This window comes from Dasypus novemcinctus, chromosome 8, assembly GCF_030445035.2.
Source record: "Dasypus novemcinctus isolate mDasNov1 chromosome 8, mDasNov1.1.hap2, whole genome shotgun sequence".
NCBI classification, from domain to species: Eukaryota; Metazoa; Chordata; class Mammalia; order Cingulata; family Dasypodidae; genus Dasypus; species Dasypus novemcinctus.
This window is the reverse complement of record NC_080680.1, coordinates 109,034,015-109,057,513: the sequence shown is the minus strand read 5'-3', so window position 1 is coordinate 109,057,513 and position 23,499 is coordinate 109,034,015. Positions and strand designations below refer to the sequence as shown.

At 34.0% G+C, this 23,499-nt stretch overlaps 1 protein-coding gene across 1 annotated transcript in view; it reads right to left on the bottom strand.

Moving 5' to 3' along the window:
* SHOC1 (shortage in chiasmata 1) overlaps positions 1-23,499 on the bottom strand; it is a 110,997-nt gene that overhangs the window by 8,183 nt on the left and 79,315 nt on the right. Inside the window, exons 14-22 of the mRNA XM_058302542.1 lie at positions 22,084-22,150; positions 21,056-21,228; positions 18,878-18,995; positions 17,785-17,896; positions 14,847-14,968; positions 13,213-13,306; positions 11,108-11,239; positions 9,336-9,485; positions 7,753-8,704 (exon numbers count right to left, since the gene is read on the bottom strand). Of these exons, the coding sequence (XP_058158525.1) occupies positions 7,753-8,704; positions 9,336-9,485; positions 11,108-11,239; positions 13,213-13,306; positions 14,847-14,968; positions 17,785-17,896; positions 18,878-18,995; positions 21,056-21,228; positions 22,084-22,150 (1,920 nt within the window). The remainder of the gene's footprint in view (positions 1-7,752; positions 8,705-9,335; positions 9,486-11,107; positions 11,240-13,212; positions 13,307-14,846; positions 14,969-17,784; positions 17,897-18,877; positions 18,996-21,055; positions 21,229-22,083; positions 22,151-23,499) is intronic.

The window sequence follows — 23,499 nt, the reverse complement described above, 5'->3', positions numbered from 1 at the left end:
CCAACATAAGAAAATCAATCAATGTAATACACTACATTAACAAATTGAAGGAAAAAAAAACCATATGATAATCTCAATCAATGCAGAAAAGGCATTTGACAAAATCCAGCAAAAGATAGGAATAGAAGGAAAATTCCTCAATATGATAAAAGATATATATGAAAACCCTCCAGCAAACATCAAACTCAATGGAGAAAGGTTGAAAATTTTTCCTCTAAGATTGGGAAAAAGACAAGGATGCCCACTGTCACAATTTTTATTCAATATTGTACTAGAAGTTCTAGCTAGGGCATTCAGACAAGAAAAAAAAATTACAGGCATCCAAACAGGAAAAGAGGAAGTAGAATTTTCACTGTTTGTGGATGACATGATCCTGTACTTAGAAAACTCTGAAATATCCATGACAAAGCTACTTGAGCTAATAAATGAGTTCAGCAAAGTGACAGGATACAAGATGAACATGCAGTGGTTAGGGTGTCCGTCTACCACATAGGAGGTCTGCGGTTCAAACCCCGGGCCTCCTTGACCCATGTGGAGCTGGCCCATGCACGCAAGGAGTGCCATGCCACACAGGGGTGTCCCCCGTGTAGGGGAGCCCCATGCGCAAGGAGTGCACCCTGCATGGAGAGCTGCCCAGCATGAAAAGGAAGTTCAGCCTGCCCAGGAATGGTGCTGCACACATGGAGAGATGATGCAGCAAGATGACACAACAAAAAGAAACACAGATTCTCATGCCACTGACAACAACAGAAGCGGACAAAGAAGACGCAGCAAATAGACACAGAGAACAGACAACTGGGGTCAGGGGGGAAGGGGAGAGAAATAAATAAATCTTTAAAAAAAAATTAGTAATGTTTTTCTACATGTTCAGTACTGAACAATCTAAGGAGGAAATCAGGGGGAAAATTACATTTTCAATACCAAGAGAAAGACTCAAATACCTAGACCTTAATTTAACCAAAGAAGTACAGGACCTATATGTAAAAAACTACAAAACAATGCTAAAAGAAATTTAAAAAGACCTAAGCAAATAGAAAGACATTCTATTTTTGTGTATTGGAAGAACATATATTGTGAAGATGCCAATCTTACTCAAACTGATTTACAGATTCAATGCAATACCAATGAAAATTCCAACAGCTTACTTAACAGAATTAGAAAAGGCAATTACCAAATTCATTTGGAAAGGAAAGTACACCCAAATAGCCAAAAGCATTCTAAAAAAAGAAGCATGACATGGGAAGAATTTCACGGCCTGACCTCGAAACATATTATAAAGCTACAGTGGTCAAAACAGCATGGTACTGGCATAAAGCAGGCACATCGATTGGTGGAATAGAATCCAGAAATTAAATGCTCATCTATAGTCAACTGGTTTTTGACAAACCTACCAAGTTAGTGTTAATGGGACAAAACAGTCTCTTCAACAAATGATGCTGGGACAACTGGATATCTATAACCAAAAGAATGCAAGAGGACCCCTATTTCACTCCCTATACAAGAATCAACTCAAAAGGGATCAAAGACCTAAATATAAAAGCCAGGGCCATAAAACTACTAGAAGAAAATGTAGGGAAACATCTTCAAGACCTTGTAGTAGGTTATGGTTTCTTGGGTTTTACACCCAAAGCATATGCAATGAAAGAAAAAAATAGATAAATGGGACCTTCTCAAAATTAAACACATTTGCACTTCACAGGACTTTGTCAAAAGGATGAAAAGGCAGCCAACTCAATGGGGAAAAAAAAAATATGTGGAAATCACCTATCTGATAAGGGTTTAATATCCAGGATATATAAAGAGATATGACAACTCAACAACAACAACAACAAAAGACAAATGACCCAATTAAAAAATGGGCAAAAGATGTGACTAGACATTTGTCCAAATAAGAAATACAAATGGTAAAAAAACACATGAAGAAATGCTCAACATCACTAATGACTAGAGAAATGCAAATCAAAACTACAATGAGTTATCATTTCATACCTCTCAGAATGACTACTATTAAAAAGACAGAGAACTATAAGTGTTGGGGAGGATGTGGAGAGATAGGAACACTTATTCACTGCTGTTGGGAATGCAGAATGATACAGCCATTGTGAAGTACTGTTTGACAGTTCCTAAAGAAGTTGAATATAGACTTGCCATGTGATCCTGCAATACCACTACTGGGTATATATCCAGAAGAACTGAGAGCAGTGACATGAACAGACATCCTCACATTGATGTTCACAGTAGCATTATTCATGATTGCCAAAACTTGGAAATAACCCAGTTGTCCATCAACAGATGAATGGATAGACAAACTGTGGTGTATTCACAAGATGGAATATTATGTAGCTGTAAGAAGAAATGAAGTTGTAAAGCATATGAAAACATGGATGAACCTGAAGGCCATTATGTTGAATGAAGCAAGCCAGATACAAGAGGACAAATATCATATGATTGCATTATTTTGAACCAAATATATTGTATGATTTAAAAATATTTATATATATCTTGCAAATTTAATTGAGAAATGTATGGTTTTTTTAAAAAACATTACATGCTTCTAACAGCAGATTTGAATTGATGGAGGACAGAATTAGTGAAATCGAGGATGGAACATTTGACCTTGAAAAGATAGAAGACTAGAAAGAGAAAAGAGTGGAAAAAATGGGACAGGGCCTCAGGGAATTGAATGACAATGCAAAACACACAAAGATGCACATTATCAGCATCCCAGAAGGGGAAGAGAATGGAAAGGGGCAGAAAGAATATTTGAGGAAATTATGACTAAAAACTTCCCAATCCTTATGGAAGACAAATGTCAATATCCAAGAAGGACAATGCACCTGAAACAAAATAAATCTGTATAGACCTACTCTGAGACACCTACTATCCAGAATGACAAATACTGGAGATAGAGGATTCTGAAAGCAATGAGAAAAGCAATGCATCACATACAAGGGAACCTCAATAAGACTAAGTGCTACTCTCTCATCAGAAACCATGGAGACAAGAAGAAAGTGACATGATGTATTTAAGGTACTGAAAGAGAAAACCCGCCAGCCAAGAATTCTTTATCTAGCAAAATTGTCCTTCAAAAATTATGTTCAGGGAAGTGGATGTGGCTCAAGTGATTGGGCTCCTGTCTACCATATAGGAGGTCAAGGGTTCAATTCCTGGGGCCTCCTGGTGAAGGCAAGCTGGCCCATGCAGTGAACTGGCCTGAGCAGAGAGCTGGCCCATGAGGAGTGCTGGCCCGTGCAGAGTGCTGACCCATGCAGAGAGCTGGTACAGCAAGATGATGCAACAAAAAAACAGACACAGAGGAAAGACAATAAGAGATGCAGCAGAGCAGGGAGCTGAGGTGGCGCAAGAGATTGAATGCCTCTCTCCCACTCCAGAAGATCCCAGGATTGGTTCCTGGTGCCACCTAAAGAGAAACAAGAAGACACAAAAGAACACACAGCGAATGGACACAGAGAGCAGACAATGGGGGGTAGGGGGAGGAGAATAAAAAATTAAAAAATGATGTTCAGATGTTTTATCCACAATTTCATACTCAATGTATGTAGAATTTTTAATAAGGTTTATTGTTAAAGTGTGGAAATGGGTAAAGTTGATGTTTACACATTATAGTGAGTATAATTGATATGTCTGGTTTATAAATGAGATTGTGGATGAAAGGGGTAGTCTATGGAAGTAAATGTCAATTGAAAGGAAACTAGAGAATAATCTAGGGTATGTATAACAGTGATTTTGGCAGAGGATGAAGACTGTGGTTAATGTATAAATATGAGCATGTTCTTCTTTAACAAAGTGTTAAGACTGAAAATACATGGGGAAATTACAACTAATGTAATATATATGATAGTTAATAGTAATATTGTAATATTTTTGCAGCAATGGCAAAGAAGATATATCATTCTAAGAGACAACTATAGGAGGACATAAGGTAGTACAGGATTTTTCCTTTTGGAGTAAAGAAAACATTCTAAAATTGACTGAGGTGATGATAGCACAACTCTGATGAAAATGAGAGCCACTTAGTGTACACTTTGAATGGACTGTACAAAACATGGAGCAGTAGAACACAGAGAATCCAGTCATGAAAGAGAGACTGTGGTTAACAGGACAAATATGAGAACATTCTCTCATGAACTCTAATAAATATATAATACTAATACAGGGTGTTAATAATTGGGTGGGTTGGGGGAAAAATACACCAAATGTAAAATATGGGCTATAGATAGTAGTAATATTTTGAAGGTGCTCTTTCATAGTTTATAACAAATGTTTCACAACAATGCAAGGTGTTGGTGATTGGATGATGAATGGGAGCCCTGTATGATGATATGCATGTTTGTTTTGTAAGTTCACAACTTTTACTATGCAGTTATTGTTTCTCTATGTTCATGTATGATGAATGATATATTTCAATAAATTTTATTTCCAAAAAAAAAAAAAAAAGAAATCAATTCTGTTCCATTAGTCTAGTTGTCTATCTTTATGCCAATGTCACACTGTTTTGATTACTGTAGCTTCATAGTATAATTTGAAATCAGAAAGTCTTAGTCCTAGAACTTTGTTCCTTTTCAAAATAGTTTTTGCTCTTTGCACCCCCAATGCAGTTCCATATGAATTTGAGGATCAGATTTTCCATTTCTGCAAAGTCTGTTTCTTATGGAGATTGAATTGAATTGTGGCTCGCTTTGAGTAATACTGACATCTTAACAATATTAAATCTTCCTATCCATGAACATAGGATGTCTTGCTATTTATTTAAGTCTTCATTAAGTACTTTCAGCGGTATTTTGTAGTTTTCAGTGTACAAGCCCTTATCCTTGTTTAAATTTTTTCCTATAGTAAATTTTTACTCTTAATGACTACTTTTGAGGAATAGAAAATCTTAATTTAAATGTTTCCCAATCTGTCATTTGTTCCTTTATGTCTGGCATTTATATTGTCCTAATAAAATTTTTTATTTATTACATGGTCATAAATTTAAAAAAAGGTATCACACTAATGTAAATTGTTAATATTAGGGAAAACTGTATGTGTAAGGGGGTGTATATGGGAACACCATACTTTCCGTATGATTTTTCTGTAAACCTACAACTTTTCTAATAAAAAATTTTGTACAATGTTGCCAAGGTAGATAAAGATTCATCATGAATAAATGGAAGGAATAAATGATAAACTGACCACAATGCAGTTAAATTAAAAATAGGAAAAGTTCAAAAAGTTAGTAATTGAGAAAATCTTACTCTTGGTTCAAATAAAAAATTAAAATTACAAAAACAGATTAATTGGAAAAAAAGAAAATTAGAACACCATATTACAAAATGGTGTTAGGCTCTTTAGCATTCATTCCACAGCTTTTAGTATACACAATTTTAAGATTCTTGTTTTGTAAGTTTTTCCTAAGTAAACCTGTTCCTTAATCCATACCCATGATGTTGTGAAATTTTTCCTGAGCCCTGATGTATAATAGATGGTGATCCTGAAGGGACTCACCTCATAAGTCTGTATTTAGGGAAGCAGTTGTGGCTCAACTGATAGAGTATCCCCCTACCATATGGACAGTCCAGGTTTGAAACTCAAGGCCTCCTGACCCGTGTGGTGAGCTGGCCCATGCACAGTGCTGCTGCACACAAGGAGTGCCCTGCCATGCAGGGGTGTCCCCCGTGTAGGGGTGCCCCATGCGCAAGGAGTGCGCCCCACAAGGAGAGCGACCCCATGCGAAAAAAGCACAGCCTGCCCAGGAGTGGCGCCACACACAAAGAGAGCTGATGCAGCAAGATGACACAACAAAAAATGCGACACAGTTTCCTGGTGCCACATGACAAGAATGCAAGCAAACACAGAAGAACACACAGCGAACGGACACAGAGAGCAGACACTGGGGGGGAAAGGGAGAGAAATAAATAAGATAAATCTTTTTTTTAAAGATTTATTTATTTATTTAATTCCCCCCCTCCCTTGGTTGTCTGTTCTTGGTGTCTATTTGCTGCGTCTTGTTTCTTTGTCTGCTTCTGTTGTCGTCAGCGGCACAGGAAGTGTGGGCGGCGCCATTCCTGGGCAGGCTGCACTTTCTTTTCACGCTGGGCGGCTTTCCTCACGGGCGCACTCCTTGCGCGTGGGGCTCCCCCACGCGGGGGACACCCTTGCGTGGCACGGCACTCCTTGCGCGCATCAGCACTGCGCATGGCCAGCTCCACACGGGTCAAGGAGGCCCGGGGTTAGAACCGCGGACCTCCCATATGGTAGACGGACGCCCTAACCACTGGGCCAAAGTCCGTTTCCCAATAAGATAAATCTTAAAAAAAAAAAGTCTGTATTTAGGAAAGACACATTAGCCTGAAATGTCCTAGAATTGGATGCTTATATAGGTTAATTGATGAAATCATTAAAAAAGTGGGCTAAAAAAATGTTTAAATCACTTTTAGTAATTATGACGTAACCTCATAATTGTAAGAGTTATATGTCATTATAAGCACATTTAAAAGAAATATAATAGGTTCTTATAGCATAGAGATCACAAAAAAACATATACTTATAGGATGAATGGACTATTATTTTGAGGGTATGTTAATGGCTTTGGATAAATTTTCTGGGGATCCATGAGTATGAAGTCAAAATACATTAAATATTAAACAACTTATTTGGAAGTAATGAAATGGTGTAGAAAACCACAGCTTGTAAAGTCAAAATTTTCCATAGTGATAATGAAGATACTGGCATCAAAGACTCCTGTTTCTTTGAGTAAAATTATTTTATGGAATGTAAAAGTGGACAAAAGTAATATTTCTAAACTGATATATTATATATGTGATTTAAAATATGTATTAATAACTAAATGAATTAAATTGTAAGTAGATATTCAACTACTCCATCTATGCAAGTTTGAATATTCAATTTTGTTAAAAAGTGATTTCTGGAATCTTTTCTTTGAGCAAATGGGGATTATCTTACATTTTGGAGGGCCCTATATTCAAGAATATATAGTTGTAAACATCCTTAATTTGTTTCAGAGTGTAAAAGAGATAGAATTTTCATCCAATTCATTTTATGAAATTGGTATAACATTTATCACAAATTTGAAAAGACATGAATAACGGATACAACAGACCAATTTCATTATAAATACAGGTATAAAGATCATAAATAAATATTAATAACCATATGTTAGTAAATTAAATATCTCTGCCCCACAAAAGACTAATTTTACAAAATAGTCTTTTGAATTTTTGTTGATTGTAGCCTTCTGATTTAATTAGATTTGTTCTGTTTTTGTTGTTTGTTTGAGGTACTGGGGTCAGGGATTGAACCTGGGACTTCATATGTGAGAAGTCGGTGCTCAACCATTGAGCCACATTGGCTCCCCTGAGGTGATTTTTTCATTTGTTTGCTTGTTGTTTTTTTTTAGGAGACACTGGGAACCAAAGCTGTTCTGCCTCCCATTTGGGAAGCAGGCACTCAACTGCTTGAGTCACGTCAGCTCCCCTGTGTTTTTATTTTTATCTCTTGAAGTTGAATGTTTAGTTCGTTTAAAGTTACAAGAATTTGACATATTCTATTTTCTTTGTGTTTATATTCTCAACAGTCTATACTAAGAGTTTTGATTTCTTTTTGACCCAAATTTATTCAGGACAGGATTTTTAAAATACAGTAATTAAATCCATTTTTAAACAAATTTGGAAATGGTACTATCTTTTTAAATTATATTTGAGAGCAGTTTCAGTAACTATTGGATAGTGTTACCTGATGATTCCTTGTCTTCTGAATTAGATGAGGATTCAGCATGCCTTTTCTGTCTTAAACATTTTCCAGGTCTTTGATGGAAATAAAAGCTGTTGAATTTTTTCTGATTTACATTAGCATCAGAAGCACAAAATAAATCTAAACTGGGAATAGTGGGTAATTCTTTCCAGGATGTCTTTGCATTTGAACTTTCATATGTGATGCTTTCCAATTCATCTGATTGACATCTTTGCTGATTAGTAAATAAAGTATCTTCCTGAGAGTACCATTTGTCACATGTAGTCTGCTCTGCACCATACTGTAATTTGAATGAGTGATTCTGTTGTTTTGATACATTTTTCTTAAAGTTCCAATGAAAAGGAGATTGAAAGTTCTCTAGTGAAAAGAGAGGGGCAGATACTTCTTTATTTATTAATCCTATTGCTTCATGCATTCCCTTTTTCTGATAATTTAGAAAATTAGGGGCAAGTCTTTTTTGAGTATAAGTAGGTGATATTCTGGTTTCACAATCCATTTGCTTTAGACCCAAACAAAAGCCAGCTGACTCTGAATCATCCTGGTTTAGAAAGGATTTACAAGCTGCTTTCCTTGACTCTCTGTCAGTTAAAGGATTATTCTGCACCATGTTTGGGTTACACCTGGAGTCTTCCCAGTAGTTGGTCCAACTGTAGGAAGTCATAGGTGGTAAAATGCATGGCATTTCTCTTAGTTCTATAGGGGAAGACTTATAATTCAAAGTGGTGTTTGTTTCTTCCTCCACTGTCTCTCCTAAGTTTGAAGAGTGGTAATATCCATTACTTTTTTGAATGACAGAGTCTGAAGAACCAGAAGCTGAACTCTGAGAAATAAAGGTACTAGTCTGATCCTTGTTTTCCTGAGGCAATGAAATTTGAGGCGATTTTGGTATGGAAGAAGAATGGATCTTGAATAAGGAAGTAATGCCACAAAAATGCTAAAAATTAAAATAATTATTAAGAAACAATAATACAATATAAACATCAGTCAAGTAAATATACATAATGATAATTATACATTAGTAAATAAGGTAAAATGTAAATAAGTAGTCCATTCATAGTTTTACTTTGACCCATGCAATAAGAACAAAAAAGTTAGGCTTAATTAGAAGAAAAACACAATTTGCATCTATTCTCTAATTACTTACAATAGACTTTCAAGTCATATATGAGTACATTTTTCTTGATAATTATTTTTAGCAATAAGTATAAAGTTTCCTTTAACTGCTATTGTGATAGAAAGTTGTCAGGATTATTTGGAAGAGGTAAAATAAATTACATGTTACTAGAGTGCATAATTGAATATCTGTGGGCACAGTAATATTCCTAAATTGCCTAAATTGTGGTAAAATGACTGTACTGAATTATCAATACAAAGATAGCTTTAAAATGTACAATGTGATTGATAGCAAATGAGAATTCTATATGAAATTTAGTTCAAGAAAATTATTTCTTTTATGTGAAGTTCAAAACAAATTTAGATGCCCTTTATTTTGAAAAGCCTTCTGGAAAAGATGTACTCAAATGGAAAGGAAATAAACACTGACAAGAATATGGATCTCAACTAACCTTTAACACTTTTTCTGGAACTTCAGGTAGGAGTTCCTGAAGTTGAGGAATAGTTGCTAATAATATCCAGTGCAGTGAAGGTCCCTTATTTAACATAAGCTGAGCCACCAATGGATTAATACATGGAAAATCAAGTAAGTACATTTCTTCCTAGAAAAGAGTTTAAGGAATTCAGTCAGTGGTCTTTTGAAAGTTACCACACATTTTGTTTTACTCACTCTAGCAGATTAAATTTTTTTTACCATTGCACCTATTACTGAATTTGGGATACCTGGAAAGAAAATATGGCCAGGAAGGAAAGAAACTTTTTAAGTAGTAAAGATTTACATACTCTCAGAATTGGAAAGACCTTAAAGTTTGTTAAGTCTAATCACCCATCCAAAAGGATTCATTACAATTCATCTACTTCAAATATCACAGTAGTTTTATCTAATGGTAGATTTTCTAATACGAAAACTTTTGGGGGGCTTAGTTACATACATCAAGATATCTTTTGCTCTCCTTTTTTTTTTTTTCTTTCCCTTTGTGGACCATATATTATTACTGTTTGAGTAAGATGAACCACATTCATGATATCTAAGCAATGATATAATTCCAGGAAAGCCTTGTGAAGAGTTTAGAAAGAATTTCTATAAACCAGAAGGGCATCGATAATCTAAAAATGGATGATTTCAAAGAGATCTCATATATGTCCAGAAATACAGCAGCCATTACATGCCACAATTCCCTTTTTTTGGGGTTACTTTGGCTCTTTGAAACCTTTTTGACTTTCTCAAATGAAAAAATGTGAGTAGATTGAATATGCCTTGGTAATAGGGAAAGTGTACACACATACACTTTTGTCATAGTTAATTATACCTATACTTGTTGAAACTATGCCCTGTGTTAGCACATGAAAGTTGTGACAAAATATCTGTATTTTATTTTATCTATTTTATAATTTCATTTATTTATGTGAACAGGTAAAATAGTCACAGGGTTCAAAATTCAGAAGGTACTGAAAGTTATACAAAAAGTCTCATTCCCTCCCCATCCCCCCAGTTCTCTCTGGAGATAACCAATATTATTGTTTCTTATATATTCTTCTGAGAAATATTTTATTTATTTACAAACAAGTACATTTAATTAGCATATTCCCTCTATTTTGCACTAATAGTAGCAGACTGAATGCTCTGTTCTGCAACCTTCAATTTACACTTAACAATGTGTCTTAAAAAGATCATTCCATATTAGTACATAAACAGCTTCATCTTTTTTTAATGACTTCATGATAGGAATGTATTTTAAAATAAAGGAAAGAGAAACACTGGGTTAATATTAAACTTGGAAATATTTATGCTTATACAAAAATTTTTATAAAATTAACAAGTTTATTTAAAGATTCACAACCGTGTTTTTAATTTCAATTATGTAACTGAATTACTGAGAAATCATTGAATGATAGGATTTGTTATTCTCTTAACATAGTTACTATTTTATATGTTTAAATTCAAGAATTAGAAAAAAGTTTTAAAAATATTAGGTATTGAAGTCAGTAGGTAATCCTATATTAAGCTAAATTTGAATGGCCATTATAAAAGTTCCCATTAAAATCGTTCCATGAAATTGAAAAATACCCATGATCATTGAAAATGATGTAAGTAAATGTTATTGTGCATAATCTTGGAATGCAAGCATTATTAGAGCAAACATATGCTACCAGAAAGAACATTTCAAGTACATGTATTTATATTTGCTTTGCAAAATATAATTTATGTGTTTAGGAAATAAACCTTAGACGGTGAAACTTCGAGCCAGGATTTATCCAACCATTCATGAGGATCCCTCTTCGAGGTCATTAAAATGTGGTCAGCAATTTGTCGAATTATCAGTGCAGTCTCTTCTACTCCTGGTGCAATTATAAGCTAAAATATATATTCTTATATGTTAGGTTATAGGAAATAGTAAGATGTAAAATGTATCATTCAAACATAGTTTGTAGTTAGAAGGAAAAGTAGAAGTTAAAACAAACCTAGTTGATTCTGACTTTCAACACAATTTTAGATACAATTTGTTAATTTATCTATCTGAAATCCAGGACATTTTATTTATGAGGATAACCAATTTTCTTTCCTTGAAATATGACATCCTAATAGTTTCCAGTTTTTTGAACTAAATTGTTTTTCTTCACTTTCATTTTAAGTGCATTTGGCATATAGAATCTTTTAAATATTAATTTGCTGTTATATTTCATCTATATTAGAAGAACCAAAAATTTGAATATCACTAGTAATATTTAATTTTTGTATTGTCCAGATAAAATTAATAGTTCACATCTAAAAGTAAGACTTTTAAAAATATAGTGCAAAAATTTTACAAAGCAAAGTCAAACTAAAAAGAAAGGCTATTTTATACAATGAGTTTGATGCTGCATACAAGAAGAAAAATAAGGTTTTGATTTAATTTAGAGTAATGACCCCAGTTTTGGTGTTTGTTACACCCAATCTTGTCTTATTTGATTTTAAGATACCTCTACCAAAAATGTGTGTGTATGTAGGTATGTATTAAACGTAAGTCTAAAAACGAATTACTATCCCCTGTTTCCTGTGACTTGGTTTTTTCCTTCATGCCATTCTCTCTTCTGAAATACCAAACTTTGCCTTCCCCTCTCACTTTTGTCTTTTTTTCTTCTTCATCTTTTAGTGTTGGTTGAAGGAAAGCTAGTTTATGGTTTAGCAATTTAATATGGACAAAGAAATACTGTCCTAATCAATCATATCTTAGAAATATAAATATCCTGTCCTGTAGTGGAAATTTAAGAACAAAGACTATAACAAACAAATAATCATGAATTTTTTTTCTTTCACAAGAGTAGTAGATACAAAACTGTCAGTACACACTTGGTGAGGCCATGTCAGTCTACCTGAATACAGTATCACTCAATGTGATTACTTCCCAAATGTGTACTAACAGTTTTGTATCTATGTGGCATTTTGCTAAGTTCCAGGAATGGAAAAATGAACAAACATGTTTCCTTTCCTTCAGGAGCTTACAGTCTACAGTGTGAAATTCCCACAGCTTTAGCTCAGAAATGTAATTGGTGTCAATATATTATGATGAATTGGAGTTGGGAAAGAGTAGAAGTAGGGAGATTAGTTAGGTAGCTACTTCAGAAATTCACGTGAGAGATGATAAAGGTTTGAATTTAGAGAAGACTTTTTCTGAAAATTCTGCAGAGTTCTAAAGAGAATTTAGTTATTGATTACTTTGTTTCAACCCTGAAGACTGGCTTAATAGCGATGCCATAAACTACGCTTGGGGGAATATGAGAAGTTGTGTTTTTGACATGTAGATTTGAGGTTTCTATGGGATTTTCATGTGGCTGTTTCTAGTAGACTGCTAGATTATAGGTACAAACTTTAAGAAAAGCCAAGAATAGCTTAAGAATTATACTCAGAAATGAAGCTAAATCTGTGAGAATGTCTGAGTTCATTAAGGAAAAAATGTAAAGTGAGAAGAGAAGAATGCTCAGCCCTGAACTTGGAGGAACATCTAAATTTCAGAGCAGGACATATTCATATGTCATAAGATTTCCATTTTGGAGCAAATAAAAAAGGTACATCTTTATCAAGTGATATTTATTGTTATTCATAACCTGCCATGTTCCAAAAAAATCTAACTAATAATCAAGAGATAAAATAGGAGTTTACATTCATTAAACTAAAAGCTTTTAGAAGTTAAAATGGTAAGAACATTAATTATTAATTTACAAACTGCTCTTTATTTGGCATTTAAGCAGTTTGTAGTTTACCCAATTTTAATCTTTCTTTTCAGTGGGTTTGAATAGAACTTTGGTCTATGAAAAATATTTATGAAAAAACAAATAGGAAAAAAATACCTTTACATCCAGTTCTTCAGATTTTAGCCCGTATGAAACCAAAGCTGCATAAATTAGTGCAAGGTGATGAAGTGTCTTTTCTGTGAGATGGTACCTGAAAAGAATTATATTACTATACTTCTGCTCATTTGGCATCTGATTGTAGTTTTTAAAAAGTCATTTTGTTTTCCACATTTCATAATTCCAAAGACAGACTGCAGCTGAATAATTATATGCATAGAGATAACTGAAGCTATGGCAGTGGAAAGATTTCCACTTGATAGAATAGGAGAAAGAAGAGAACTCACGATAGATATATTTGGAGACTGGGACAAGGAATAAGAGGTAAAGATGGAGAAGGAGTAGTTAGAGCTGTGGAAGCATTAAAACATTAAAGTGACATGGAACTGAAAAGTGTCAAGAAAGAAAGCATTGCCAACAGCGTTAAACACTTCGGAACAGTGAAAAATAAATATTTTTGGAGATGATTGTAATGAAGTTATGAGTGATCTCTGAGATAGAGAGATCAGTGTAGAGGTAGGTAGAAAAGCCAGATTTCAAAGAATAAAAGGAGAAAGTGGAAGCAGTGGGTTAAAAAGATTTAGAGGTGATGAAAAAGAGAAACATTTAATGATAACTTAAGCCAATGTCTTGGCATGGATTTTTTAAAAAGATTTATTTATTTTTATTTTCCCCCCTTCCCCTCCTCCCACCCTACTGTTTTTGTTTTCTTTTGTTTTGTTTTGGCTGTCTGTGTTGTCTTCTCATTTTCTCTCCCCTAGGATTCACCAGGATTCAGTACTGGAGATCTCTGATGGGCAGAGAGGTTCCCTGTCAATTGTACCACCTTAGTTCCTGGTTTCTGCTGCACTTCACCTTGACTCTCCCTTTATCTCTCTTTTGATGCGTCATCATCTTGCTGCATGACTCACTTGCACAGGGCACTGGCTCAACACGCGGGCACTTGTGTGGGCATTGGCTTGCCGTGCAGGCATGCTTTCTTTTCTTCTTTTTCACCAGGAGGCCAAGGGATTGAACCCAGGTTCTCCCATATGGTAGGCAGAAGCTCTATCACTTGAGCCACATCTGCTTCCCAGCATGGATTTTTTTTTTTATTGACTTTGTAATAATATTACATCAAAAATATATATGTGAGGTCCCATTCAACCCCGCTCCCCCACCCCCCCCTCTCCCCCCCCAACAACACTCGTTCCCATCATCACCAGCATGGATTTTTAAACATTTTTTTCAGCTAATTACTTCAATGAAAGTATAGCAACATGCTATTTAGTTGGCATATATGATAAGATTTTAGATGAAAATGATTTAAGAATGACTTCTCTTTTAGCAGACAAATCCAGAATTACAAAGTAATAACAAGGGGAACACTTAAAGTAGCAATTCTTAATGAGTTGGGGGCAGGGAGGATGATTTGCATAGAATGTCCATGGGACTATATATCATCTCCAAATTCCTGATTATTTTCTGTGGAATTTGTTTTCCTATGGATATGTTTCCACTTCCCTCAGAATCCTTGACTTAAAGCAAACTAGATGAGCAAGCCAAAAGTTTACATGACTATGTCTCTTCAAAGAAAAGGACTGGATAACTTAAGAAATATGAACATGACTTTGGATGAAGGAGTATTTACATACTCTGAATTCAATGTTTCTTTGGAATATAAAATTATCCAACAATAGCTGTACTGGAATGATAATGCCATCAGTCTCATAATGATATTGTCAGATGCCTTCTCATAATTCAATTCTTCCAGGTCCTACAGAAAATAAAACAAAAAGATTCATTAGTCTGAACAGTTATGACATTATTGTTACCACATTTCAAGGATTCATGATATGTAAATGATAACTTGAGAAGAAGTCTAGGTATGGGCTACCATTGGATAGAAAAACTAAAATCACACTGGGAACAGTGGAAAATCCCTACAGTAGACATAAAACAGCTAATGATAGTTTCAGCAAGGAGGGCTCATAGATCTCCTGAGGGCCTAGATAAGAAAAATGCAGCCCATAGAGTATCCTTATTTGGGCAATGTCCTCTGTGGAGAAGGACATAGCTACTCTTAAAGATAACAGAAAATATGTTTAAAGACCTATGGGGCAGGGAAGTGGATTTGGCTCAACTGATAGAGAGTCCGCCTACCATATAGGAGGTCCAGGGTTCAAATCCAGGGCCTTCTGACCCATGTGGTGAGCTGGCCCATGTGCAATGCTGATGTGTGCAAGGAGTGCCGTGCCACACAGGGGTGTCCCCCACGTAGGGGAGCCCCATGCGCAAGGAGTGCACCCCTCAAGGAGAGCTGCCCTGCACAAAAAAAGCATAGCCTGCCCAGGAGTGGTGCTGCACACACAGAGAGCTGACGCAGCAAGCTGATGTAACAAAAAAAGAGACAGAGATTCCCAGTGCTGCTGACAAGAATGCAAGCTGACACAGAAGAACACACAGCAAATGGACACAGAGAGCAGACACAGGGCGGGGGGAGGAGGGGAAGGGGAGAGAAATAAACAAAAAATAAATCTTGAAAAAAAAAAGACCTATGGGGCAATCTGTACTGACTGCATGCCTATTTAAGGGCGATAGCAAAAGCAGCTAAAAGGACTTCCTGGGAATCTCTGCCTAATTGCCTTTCTCCCTTTTAAACAATGTTTAAAAACTTTCTTTTTAGATTTATTTTTTATAAGAGAAATTGTAGGTTTACAAAAGAATCATGCAGGAAATCAGAGTTCCCATATAACCCCCACATGCAGTTTTCCCTATTTTAACACTTTGCATTAGTGTGATACCTTTGTTACAATTTATGAAACAGTATTATTATAATTATACTATTAACTGTAGTCCATAGTACATTAGGGTTCACTATTTGTGTTGTACAGTACTCTAATTTAAAAATTTTTATTCTGGTAACAAACACACACCTAAGATTTCCCCTCATAACCATATTCAAATATATTATTCAGTGGTGTTATTTACTATCATAATATTGTGCTACCAACACCAACATCCATTATCAAAATTTTCCGTCATCCCAAATGGAAACTCTGTAACAATTAAGCATTAACTCTCCATTCCCTTGTAACCTGCATTCTAGTTTCTGGCTATGAATTTGCTTATTCTATTTACTTCATATCAACAACACAAGTAATTTCCAATAGAATGACTAATTCAGGAAGTGTCCTTTTTATAACAGTAACTTATAACTGTGGATTAAAACAGTTTTGCCAAACAGGAAAAAAAAAACAATTTCTGAAGAACTTTAAATATGTAAGTCACAATACCTCTTAAGAGCCCATCTATGCATAGGAGCTTGTAACATTTAATTCCTATATTGCAACATTTGTTCATCAAATCAGACTTGCACCTTATCATAATATTTGCCTTTAATTTATATACCATACCATCAAACCCAGTCATTTCTCTCCCACTCCTAATCCATCAAATTAATTATTTGCAATTGGTACTCTAATCAAGGAAACAGGGAGATTCAGGCAAGAATTTCTACATCTTGAATTTCAAACTATATGGATTTTTGAAGATAATTTTTTCATTTTAAAATCCAGCTTACTTGGAGACTCCTTGGCTAAGATCTGTATAAGGCAGACAAGCATTATTGTTTATATCAAATTCTCTACAATATCCAATCCTCAAAATGGAAAGTAATGAATATGACCCTCCTCAGTTGGATAAACGAACCTCCTGTTAGGCCTGCTTCTGGACCCTGCCAGATTCTCATAACATCATTTTATGTAAGTATAGTTACTCAAAATGAATGACATTTATTTTAATTTTATTAATCATCTAATTTAATCTTATTACTAATTATTAATTAATATACTATTCCCATTTAAGAAACATAGTGGCTGGAATTTGATTTTTAATATAATAGACCAATACAATAAAAATATTCCATATTTGCATTGATTTCTTAAAATATGTTAAACATTATAAGGCATCAAAGAAGCTTGGAAGGGAAGCAGATGTGGCTTAACTGATAAGAGTGTCCGCCTACCACATGGGAGGTCCAGGGTTCAAACCCAGGGCCTCCTGACCCATGTGGTGAGCTGGCCCATGCACAGTACTGATGCACTCAAGGAGTGCTGTGCCATGCAGGGGTGTCCCTCATGTAGGGGAAGCCCCATGCACAAGGAATGCGCCCTGTAAGGAGAACCATCCCATGCGGAAAAAGTGTAGCCTGCCCAGTAGTGGCGCCACACACACAGAGAGCTGATGCAGCAAGATGATGCAACAAAAAAGAGATTCAGTTTCCCAACGCCGCTGACAAGAATACAAGTAGACACAGAAGAACACACAGCAAATGGACACAGAGAGCAGACAACTGGAGGGGATGGGAAGGGGAGAGAAATAAATACAAATAAGTCTAAAAAAAAAAAAAAGAAGCTTGAGAACAGTTATATTCCAAAGTGATGATTTTAGCAGTTGAGGCCCATTTGCAATGTTTAGGAAGAAATCAGTAATAGATTATAGTGAAGCTCTCTCTATAAAAATAATAAATTACTTGATAACATATATATATTTAGTATATTGAAGTTTATATTTTTTAATGTATGGTTTTACCTGCAAAATTATGGCAGTGTGTTCATCAACTGTCACTACTACATAGCACTCAACACCTCCAAAGAGTTTTAATGACTCACTGCAGCATCTCTCCACTAGTGTGATACTGTAACTGTAAAATACAGTATTCTTTGGTGAAATATTGAAATGGCTAAGAAAAATTCTTCAAGAGAAGCTATATTACCTAACTGACTATTAAATTACTCGAATTACTGTGCTTTTTCTCTCATACATTAATTTATTTTATAAATTTAAGGAATGAAATTATGAGCTATTTAACATATAAAACAAATTAGTTGTGTATTGCCCTAACTATTTTGCTAAATTTTACTGCATCTAATACTATTACTAATATTACTATTACCAGTATATTCCAGTTCTTTAAATAATAAATGAAATCAATATATTGTGTTATGGGACCAAAACAATGCTGCATTTTAACTACCATTTATAAGGTCATAGTTTTCAGTGAATGCCCCAAGCCTTAAGATATAAAAAAAAAGCATGCAAAACTGCTCTGCATTTAACTAAGGTCACAGCACAAGTATCCTGCCTCGATATGCAGGCCCAATGACCAATATTCCTGTGAGAACTTGCATAGTACAATGAAGTATTTTATGACTTAAAAATGCTTAATGCTGGTGTGACCTTAGAACTAAAGTTTTAAAAACTTGAGAATTCACTTACAACATCATAGTCTTGTTTTCCAAAAAAATGTATAAAGTCCTCTAAACAAGAATATTCATTCTCAATATTATCAGTAACCCAAAGATGTGAACATATAATTTGCAGACAAACACATAAACTGTTCATATTTGCTAGTAATAAAAGAAATGCAAATAAAATATAAATTTAAACAATAAAAAATATCCTTTTGTCCATAAATTACCAAATATTATAAAAAAATATTCAATAGTTATGAGGGTATACTATAAAGAGAGAAGCATAAATTGATATAAACTCTCTGGAAAATCATTTTTGTGTGACATTATCTCAGGCTTGAATAACGACAAATATTGCTACATATATAGCATAATATTTAGCCTATTAAGATATATATACCTTTGCTATAGATACAAAATCAATAACTCACTTGGATTCTAGTAGCTGAAGTATTTCTGGAGTATTAAGAAGTCCTTCAGATGCAAAAAACACATATGGAACCTGAATTTCCAAAATAAAGCCACCAAATCTGTCCAGCAAGGTGCTTCCTAAACAAGAGAAAATTTATAGTTCCTTTTCTTCCCCCCTCATTTGCCAGCATCCTTTCTTTTTAGGTGTATGGTCAAGGAGTATAGTATTTAAAAATAGTTCATATTAACTGTAAAAAAAAATTTAGAAATCAGAATAACGATCTGAAGAAGAAAATAAAAATCATGTTATCCAACTACTAGAAATAAAACAGATTCAGCAGTTTAATATAGACTTGCAGACTTTTTCTATATTCTTGTTTGCCTCTACTCACACATGTATAATCACTTAAAAAGAAAAGAAAAGAAAAGAAAAGCAGAGCAAAGCAAAGCAAAGAAAAAAAAAAAGGATCACCATCCTACCTGAAATGTCAAAGTCTGCTTTATTCACATAAATATATATTGGATATTTTCTGTGTAAACGTATACTGATTTTTCACAATTTAAAATTATACACAATAACCCACTGGTAGAGCATTTTATAGACTAAAGGAAAAGAATAAATACCCCAATAGAAAAATGGGCAAAGGACATTAATACTTTTTTGAGAAAGAATGGCTGTACAAGATTAATTCACATATGAAGAGATACAGATAATCAAAGATATGCAAATTAATAAAACTATAAAATATTTCCTGCATATAATTCTGTCAAAAATTTAAAAGATACCTACTTTTAACACCTAGTTATAATAAAGATATGAAGAAAAGGATACTTATAATTTTTTGCATGAATATAAATTGGGACAGCATTTCTAGAAGGCTATTTGGCAATATTCTTTAATTCTTAAATGTGTGTATACTTTAATAAATCAACTTTATTGATACATATTAATAAAGCATAAATCCATCCAAAGTATACAATCAATGATATTTGGCATAATCACATAGTTGTGTGTTAATTGCTTCAATTATTATTAGAGGATTTTCATTATTTCAATAATAATAATAATAATAATAATAATAAACAAAAAACAGACAAAAAACTCTTCACCTCTCAATCTCTGTGCGTCCCCTGCCATACATAGCTTCTATTCTGTGTCCATCTCATGTTAATTTGTATTTATATTTTGTAAAACAAGTCTTATACATGCAATAACACCCATATTCGTATTTTATATGAGGTTTTACTATGTTATAGAGTCCCATGTGTGTATACTTCTGACACAGCAATTCATTTTACTTTTCGGAATTTGTATTTCTTGTAAGAAGTTCATAAAAATACATAAGAAATATAAATCACTACAACTTATAGTATAATAGTGAAAAACTGAAACAATTTTAACACCCATAAAATAGGGATTTGGTTGAATAAATTAAAGTTCATATTTGAGAGGATGGGAGAAACCTCTAAATACAAACTAGAATACTTACCTTTATTTTTTTTTTGTACCCATGATTCAAGTATTTAATCACATTTACATTCAATTGTATATCACAAAGATTCCAAGGAAACAATTGAGTTAGAATGTTTCAGAATCTACTGAGATGTCCCATTCATGTTCAAAGTGGACAGAAAGTAACTTATGACAAGGGATAAAGGAGAGATGCACTGGAACTAGAATGTATGGGCTTTTAAATGCAATGGATCTGAGAATTAGCAAACTTAACTACTGAGAAATCCAAAAGAACCTAATGCTCTAATAGGTGACTTAGACTTTTTTCCTAAGTATTTGTGGATAATTTTTTGTTGCATATTAAGATTTTTCTGAACCAGTCAACATATTATTACACAACCCCCCCAAAACCAATAAAAAATACTATTGCATAAAAATTTCAGATTAAGATTGGATATAATTATCATAAAATTATTCTTGTAGGTAAAATTTAGAAGTTAGATCTAGGGATGAAGACAAGTATAATTAGAAAAGCTCACTTTACAAATGAGGAATTTGAAGTAGGAGACAGTTAAAGGTCTGCCCAAGATCATACAATCAGTGGTGGGGTTAGAGCTTGAAACTCAAGTCTTCTAATAACATAGATTATTTTCTTTCAATAGAGCATAAGCAGAAAACAGAAAATTTTCATTCAAATGTAACAGAAAAAAAAAAAAAAAGAAAAGGATTTTGTTTATATCCTTACTCAGTGTGTCTGGAAGAGTTGCTTTCAAGGCCACAGAAGGAATATTCAACCTTTCACAGTGCTTAGTCCAACAGGAGTTTTCTACATAATTGTATTCCACCACAAATGAGAAATTACTCCAGGGGAAATCTGCTCCAATATATTGATTGTGCACAACTACACAGGAGGATGTACTAAAAATAAAAGAAAGCCAAGAAAATGGAATTATATATCTATTTACTTGGAATGCTGAAAGATGATGGATTTTTTGAGAATCTACAAAATAAAGTAATATTTGACAAATTTGAAATGGTTTTTTTTTCCCTCAATGGGCTTCATAAGTTTTTCCCTCAATGGGCTTCATAAGTTTTTCTTACTCAGCAATTCCACTTGTAGGAATTTTATTCTACTTCATGAGTGATTTAATAACAAAAAAAGATGGGCAAAGATAACATAGTTTATCTTTCCCATCTTCAAATTTCATATAACATAGGACCTACTGTAACAAAAATTCTCTACTCTTGCTTTTTATTTAGGGCAATATAGAAGTTAAAAATACTTATGACCAACCCTTATAGCCTTACTATTTGCATTATGTCTTCCATTTTTATTATTTGGATCCTAATATTAGAAAAAAAAACATATCTATATAAAATAAGGCAAAGTAAAGACATTTTCAGACAAGACAAAACTGAGTTTATTATTAGCAGGACTCACTGAAAGTTTCTAAAGGATATACTTAAAGAAGAAAAGAAGGAGATGTAAGAAACAATATGCGAAAAACAGATAAAAAGGTAAATCTAAATAGCCACTTCCTGTACTAAATAATAAAAATAATAATGATAACTTGGAGATGCAAAAACAAGATAGAACTAAAATTCTGGACAACAATAATATGTAATACACAAGGCAATTATCTGCATTAGAGTATTATATTTTCAGGAAAAAAGTTGAGATGGATTTTGTTAAACTTTTTATTAATTTTAAAGCTAAATTCTAGGAGAAATTGTGCTTTTCCTGTGGAATTAGGATAAAGAAACACATTTTACCCATTTAAAACACCTGTAGATGCCACAAAATCTTTTCTTTCCTTCGAATAGACAGTCAATGTTAAACCTATTAGAAAAATGAGTAATACAAAAAAGTTTTCAGTGTTCTTGTTTATGTACGTTTTTTGATGTGTAATACATTTCACTATTATAAAAATGAATTAAAGATCTGTCAATGAGGAAAGTGCTTAAAATATGTTTTCCTGGATTATTTTCCTGAATCTGGCATATCAGAAAGTTTGAACCTTAGGCAGTATTTCAGGAATGGGGGTGGGGAGAAGTATATAGAACATGGAAATCCTGAATTTATATGCGAAATAGTAAAATGGGAACAAAAACATGATTTTTAACCAAAATAACCAAATTAAACATTCACCAATTCTATTTAAATAATTTTATTTTGGTAAAAATTATGGTGTTTTACTTTTATTTTTCCAGCCCAAATTTTAGTGTATAACTAAATAGAAAGAGATGGTGTTTCAATATGGTAGGAATGCTTCCCGCCCCCTCCTTTCCATTAGGTGTATAAGAAGTAGAAGACTTATTGGACATCATCTGATCCTTAGATTCACTCCTGCTTCTTAAATATAATTTAAATTTCTTATTTTACTCATTTTTTAACAGAGTATAATAAATTCCAAAAAATTTCTGTACCCACACATACAGTTTACTTTCAGTAGACATCACTAATTTAAGAATAGCTAATTCTAGTTTGTACAAAATTTCTTAGTATACTTTTGTCAACCATAAAGTTCACAAAGGCATAATACAATAATGACAGACTAATGCTTAATAATTTCATGTTCATTTGACATGACAATAGTTTTGGTAGAAATAAGAAGGGTGTGAGTACTATTTCTTCTTTACAGCTTTTAAGGGGATTCAGATTATTTAAAACTTGATGTAGGGAAGTGGATTTGGCTCAATGGATAGAGCATCTGCCTACCACATAGGAGGTCCAGGGTTCAAACCCAGGACCTCCTGTCCCATGTGGTGAGCTGGCTCACGTGCAGTGCTGATGCATACAAGGAGTGCTGTGCCATACAGGGGTGTCCCCCGTGTAGGGGACCCCCACATGCAAGGAGTGTGCCTTGTAAGGAGAGCTACCCCACACGAGAAAAGTGCAACCTGCCCAGGAGTGGCTTTGCACACACAGAGAGCTGATGCAGCAAGATGATGGAACAAAACGAGACACAGATTCTGGGTGCTGCTGACAAATACACAAGGGACAAAGAAGAACATACAGCGAGTGGACACAGAGGGCAGACAGCTGGGGTTAGGGGTGGGGGAAGGGGAGAGAAATAAATAATAAGTCTTTTTAAAAAAGTTAAAATTAACACACACACAAAAACCCCTTAATCTGGTTGAATATTAGCTATGATCCTAAAGCAGATTAATTAGTTGTTAGTGCATTAG